This window comes from Anomaloglossus baeobatrachus, chromosome 2 (genome assembly GCF_048569485.1).
Source record: "Anomaloglossus baeobatrachus isolate aAnoBae1 chromosome 2, aAnoBae1.hap1, whole genome shotgun sequence".
Taxonomy (NCBI): domain Eukaryota; kingdom Metazoa; phylum Chordata; class Amphibia; order Anura; family Aromobatidae; genus Anomaloglossus; species Anomaloglossus baeobatrachus.
Window position 1 is genome coordinate 3313498 of NC_134354.1, and position 6179 is coordinate 3319676.

Genomic DNA, 6179 nt, shown 5'->3' on the forward strand with positions numbered 1-6179 from the left:
GCTTGTCTGGCGCGGAGCTGTCTGGCGCGGGAGCGGCTCCCGGTGCATTGTGGGCTGTATGTGCCATGTGTGTAACGTCTTGTGGTTTGCAGGAGTCGGGGGATGGGTGTCTGCTCCATGTTCTCTCGGGTCGGAGGAATCATCGCCCCATTCGTTCCGGGCCTGGTACGTGCAGCACTTCTGTGTGTTTTGTCCTGTGCCAGCTCTGACACCTCCACACGGGTCATCCCCGAGTGAAAAGATCCGTGCCGCTGGTGCTCTCTGCTGTCAGCCACTGGATGTGTGTGTCTCCTCTCTGTCTCCGCAGCGCTCGGTGCAGTGGTCTCTTCCTTACGTGGTGTTCGGTGTCTCGGGGGTCAGCGCCGGCCTCCTCAGCCTCCTGTTACCGGAGACTTTGAACTGTCCGCTGCCGGAGACGCTGTGTGACCTGCAGGTGTCCACGTACCGCCGGCTGCCCGCAGAGGAGGAGTCCTGTCTGCTTAGCGCGGACGCCTCACAGGTCAGAGGATCATGGGTAACTGAGACTGTAAGCCCCGCCCCTAGGTGATAGTCCACCCCCCAGTGTAATATGTGATGGCGCCATCACTAGGTGCTGACGTCACATCCCATCATGCTCTGCTGTCAGCCATTATGGGGGTCAGTGTGCAGGGCCTGAATGGGGCGGGTGGGCCGTCACTTCACTTTTGTATTTTTTATTTGAGGGGTTCATGGGTTCAGTTTGGGCTAAATATGAGAAGCGGCCAGGACCCGCTACTAATCATGGGGGGATTCAGCCATGGTTCTGGGTGTGAGGGCACACCATACAGGGATAAAGGGAGTGTGACGGGTGAAGAGGTGACGGCCGGGGGGTCCTGGGGGCGCCTCACTGACTTCTTCATTGTCTCTGCAGGGTGAGGCGGGGACCGCTGACATCTCCAGTGAAGAGGAGGAAGAACTGTGACCGTGTGGAGGGAGAACTGACCAAATGCCATCGGACCGGAGGAGGACGAGCTCTGACCGCAAAGAGGAAGAACTGACCAAATGCCATCAGACCGGAGGAGGACGAGCTCTGACCACAAAGAGTGAGAACTGACCAAATGCCATCGGACCGGAGGAGGACGAGCTCTGACCACAAAGAGTGAGAACTGACCAAATGCCATCGGACCGGAGGAGGACGAGCTCTGACCGCAAAGAGGGAGAACTGACCAAATGCCATCGGACCGGAGGAGGACGAGCTCTGACCGCAAAGAGGGAGAACTGACCAAATGCCATCAGACCGGAGGAGGACGAGCTCTGACCGCAAAGAGGGAGAACTTACCAAATGCCATCGGACCGGAGGAGGACGAGCTCTGACCGCAAAGAGGGAGAACTGACCAAATGCCATCGGACCGGAGGAGGACGAGCTCTGACCGCAAAGAGGGAGAACTGACCAAATACCATCGGACCGGAGGAGGACGAGCTCTGACCGCAAAGAGGGAGAACTGACCAAATGCCATCGGACCGTAGGAGGACGAGCTCTGACCGCAAAGAGGGAGAACTGACCAAATGCCATCGGACCGTAGGAGGACGAGCTCTGACCGCAAAGAGGGAGAACTGACCAAATGCCATCGGACCGGAGGAGGACGAGCTCTGACCACGAAGAGGAAGAACTGACCAAATGCCATCAGACCGGAGGAGGACGAGCTCTGACCACAAAGAGTGAGAACTCTGATCGTGTGTAGGGAGAACTCTGACCACATGCCATGAGACCGCGAGTAGGTAGAGCTCTGATTGCGAAGAGGAAGAACTGTGACTGTAAAGAGGGAGAACTGACCACATGCCATTGGATCAGAGGAGGACGAAATCTGACCGTGTGTAGGGAGAACTCTGACCATATACCATGGGACCGTGAGTAGGAAGAGCTCTGACTGCGAGGAGGGAGAAGTCTGACCTCATGCTACCGGACCGGAGGAAGAATCACTCTTGACCCCATGCCATGGGACCGCGAGCAGGAAGAAGCTCTGACCGTGAATAGGGAGAACTCTGACCACATGCCATTAGAGTGCAGGCGCAAGAGTTCTGACTGTGAGTAGGAAGAGCTCTGACCACATGCCACTGGACCGCGAGTAGGGAGCAGGAAGAACTCAGACCACATGCCACTGGACCGCGAGTAGGAAGAACTCAGACCACATGCCATCGGACTGGAGGAGGAAGAACTCTGACAGCATGGAGGTTGGACTCTGACCACATGCCATCAGACCAGAGGCGGAAGCGCTGTGATCAAATGCCATCGGACCGGAAGAAGCACTGTGACCACGAGGAGGAAGAATTCTGACCATACATCACTGGACCCCCCACAATCAACAGAACGCTGGGGGGGGGGTGGGTAGGTTCCTTTTTGTGCTGCGGGTACACAATGGTGACAGAGTGGGTCCTCCAGACCTCTGTGCACGTTCTGCAGTGGCCGGTGTGTGCGTGCGGGGCCTGTGTGTGTGTGTGTGTGTGTGTGTGTGTGTGTGTGTGTGTGTGTGTGTGTGTGTGTGTGTGTGTGTGTGTGTGTGTGTGTGTGTGTGTGTGTGTGTGTGTGTGTGTGCGCGCGTGCGGGGCCTGTGTGTGTGTGCGGGGCCTGTGTGTGTGTGTGCGGGGCCTGTGTGTGTGTGTGCGGGGCCTGTGTGTGTGTGTGTGCGGGGCCTGTGTGTGTGTGCGGGGCCTGTGTGTGTGTGCGGGGCCTGTGTGTGCGCGCGCGGGGCCTGTGTGTGTGCGCGCGCGGGGCCTGTGTGTGTGTGTGTGTGTGTGTGTGTGTGTGTGCACGCGTGCGGGGCCTGTGTGTGTGTGTGCGCGCGCGCGCGCGGGGCCTGTGTGTGTGTGTGCGCGCGCGCGGGGCCTGTGTGTGTGTGTGTGCGCGCGGGGCCTGTGTGTGTGTGCGCGCGCGGGGCCTGTGTGTGTGTGCGCGCGCGCGGGGCCTGTGTGTGTGTGTGCGCGCGCGCGGGGCCTGTGTGTGTGTGTGCGCGCGCGCGGGGCCTGTGTGTGTGTGCGCGCGCGCGGGGCCTGTGTGTGTGTGCGCGCGCGCGGGGCCTGTGTGTGTGTGTGTGCGCGCGCGCGCGGGGCCTGTGTGTGTGTGCGCGCGCGCGCGGGGCCTGTGTGTGTGTGCGCGCGCGCGCGGGGCCTGTGCGTGTGTGCGCGCGCGCGCGGGGCCTGTGCGTGTGTGCGCGCGCGCGGGGCCCGTGCGTGTGTGCGCGCGCGCGCGGGGCCCGTGCGTGTGTGCGCGCGCGCGGGGCCTGTGCGTGTGTGCGCGCGCGCGCGGGGCCTGTGCGTGTGTGCGCGCGCGCGCGCGGGGCCTGTGTGCGCGCGCGCGCGGGGCCTGTGTGTGTGTGTGCGCGCGCGGGGCCTGTGTGTGTGTGTGTGCGCGCGGGGCCTGTGTGTGTGCGCGCGCGCACGCGGGGCCTGTGTGTGTGCGCGCGCGCGCACGCGGGGCCTGTGTGTTTGTGTGTGCGCGCGCGGGGCCTGTGTGTGCGCGCGCTGCGCGCGGGGCCTGTGTGTGTGTGCGCGCGCGGGGCCTGTGTGTGTGCGCGCGCGCGGGGCGTGTGTGTGTGTGTGTGTGTGCGCGCGCGCGGGGGGCCTGTGTGTGTGTGTGTGTGTGTGTGTGTGTGTGTGTGTGTGCGCGCGCGCGCGGGGCCTGTGTGCGTGTGTGTGTGCGCGGGGCCTGTGTGTGTGTGCGCGCGCGCGGGGCCTGTGTGTGCGTGCGCGCGCGGGGCCTGTGTGTGCGTGTATGCGTGTGTGTGTGTGTGTGCGCGCGCGCGGCCTGTGTGTGCGCGGGGCCGGGTGCTGCGGCTCTCGCAGGCGGCACGGGCCGGATCAGGATTTCACCATGTACAGGGCTGATGTGTAACACGTCACCGAGTGATCTGTGATCAATATCACCAAGAGCCGGGGGCCGGGAGTGACCCACTTACCACATACAGGCAGGAGGGGTGGCCGTGTGGTCTGTGGGGGGAGGTGAGAGACTCTTCTCAGCTGTCTGTACTGTCATGAAAAAGTATTCACACCCTGTGACGTTTTGCACAATTATTCATGTTGCAGCCACAAGCGTATCTGTGTCTTCTGGGGACTTTGATGCGGCTGTAAATACCAGAATCTGTGACGCGGAGAGGAAATGGTTCCTGGTTTTCTGCTTATTTTATACCTATAAATCTGAGGATTGTGCCGCGTTGTGTTGTTCTATAATAATACACGGACCTGTGATGGGTGAGCGAGCGCCGGAAGCTCCAGGGGAAGGCGACGGTGAAAAGCCACGTCCAGATCGGCCTGGGAGAAGCTTGGAGCGGAGGCACAAGTGAAAACTCCGCCCTGCTCCTGGCAGAGGCTTTTGTTGCCCTCTGTATAATGCGCTCCATCTATGAGGAAAGATAAAGTATCAGACATCCCTGTACGGAGATCAGGTGCCACGTAATATGTGCACATTAGGACACGGAGCCCCCCGTAAAGTATCAGATGCCCCTGTACTGAGATCAGGTGCCAGGTAATATGTCCACATCAGGGCAGGACACGGAGCCCCCCATAAAGTATCAGATGCCCCTGTACGGAGATCAGGTGCCACGTAATATGTGCACATCAGGGCAGGACACGGAGCCCCCCATAAAGTATCAGACGCCCCTGTACTGAGATCAGGTGCCACGTAATATGTGCACATCAGGGCAGGACACGGAGCCCCCATAAAGTATCAGACGCCCCTGTACGGAGATCAGGTGCCACGTAATATGTGCACATCAGGGCAGGACACGGAGCCCCCCATAAAGTATCAGACGCCCCTGTACGGAGATCAGGTGCCAGGTAATATGTCCACATCAGGACACGGAGCCCCCCATAAAGTATCACATGACCTCCTGATCGAGAAAGTAATCAAGTGCAAAATCAAATGATCGGGCGCAACGAGTAATACTAAATGGCTGCACATCACCCTGGAGGAAAGTCAAAAGTGGGGGCTGCAAGGCTCTGTCCTGGGTCCAGTGCTGTGTAATATCCACAAGGCTCTGTCCTGGGTCCAGTGCTGTGTAATATCCACAAGGCTCTGTCCTGGGGCCAGTGCTGTGTAATATCCACAAGGCTCTGTCCTGGGGCCAGTGCTGTGTAATATCCGCAGGGCTCTGTCCTGGGTCCAGTGCTGTGTAATATCCGCAAGGCTCTGTCCTGAGCCCAGTGCTGTGTAATATCCGCAAGGCTCTGTCCTGGGCCAGTGCTGTGTAATATCCGCAGGGCTCTGTCCTGGGCCAGTGCTGTGTAATATCCGCAAGGCTCTGTCCTGGGGCCAGTGCTGTGTAATATCCGCAAGGCTCTGTCCTGGGCCCAGTGCTGTGTGATATCCGCAAGGCTCTGTCCTGGGCCCAGTGCTGTGTAATATCCGCAAGGCTCTGTCCTGGGCCCAGTGCAGTGCTGTGTAATATCCATAAGGCTCTGTCCTGGGCCAGTGCTATGTAATATCCACAAGGCTCTGTCCTGGGGCCAGTGCTGTGTAATATCCGTAAGGCTCTGTCCTGGGCCCAGTGCTGTGTAATATCCACAAGGCTCTGTCCTGGGCCCAGTGCTGTGTGATATCCGCAAGGCTCTGTCCTGGGCCCAGTGCTGTGTAATATCCGCAAGGCTCTGTCCTGGGCCCAGTGCTGTGTAATATCCGCAAGGCTCTGTCCTGGGCCCAGTGCAGTGCTGTGTAATATCCGCAAGGCTCTGTCCTGGAGCCAGTGCTGTGTAATATCCACAAGGCTCTGTCCTGGGCCCAGTGCTGTGTAATATCCGCATGGCTCTGTCCTGGGCCCAGTGCTGTGTAATATCCGCAAGGCTCTGTCCTGGGGCCAGTGCTGTGTAATATCCGCAGGGCTCTGTCCTGGGGCCAGTGCTGTGTAATATCCACAAGGCTCTGTCCTGGGCCCAGTGCTGTGTAATATCCGCAAGGCTCTGTCCTGGGGCCAGTGCTGTGTAATATCCGCAGCGCTCTGTCCTGGGGCCAGTGCTGTGTAATATCCGCAAGGCTCTGTCCTGGGGCCAGTGCTGTGTAATATCCGCAGGGCTCTGTCCTGGGCCCAGTGCTGTGTAATATCCGCAGGGCTCAGTCCTGGGCCCAGTGCTGTGTAATATCCGTAAGGCTCTGTCCTGGGCCCAGTGCTGTGTAATATCCGCAAGGCTCTGTCCTGGGCCCAGTGCTGTGTAATATCTGTAAGGCTCTGTCC

At 59.9% G+C, this 6179-nt stretch overlaps 1 protein-coding gene across 1 annotated transcript in view; it reads left to right on the forward strand.

Annotated features, from left to right (window-relative positions):
• SLC22A15 (solute carrier family 22 member 15) overlaps positions 1 to 3045 on the forward strand; it is an 8922-nt gene extending 5877 nt beyond the window's left edge. Inside the window, exons 5-7 of the mRNA XM_075337774.1 lie at positions 93 to 165; positions 308 to 499; positions 890 to 3045. Coding sequence (XP_075193889.1) covers positions 93 to 165; positions 308 to 499; positions 890 to 940 — 316 coding nt within the window. The 3' untranslated portion in view covers positions 941 to 3045. The remainder of the gene's footprint in view (positions 1 to 92; positions 166 to 307; positions 500 to 889) is intronic.
• Positions 3046 to 6179: the final 3134 nt, after the last annotated feature.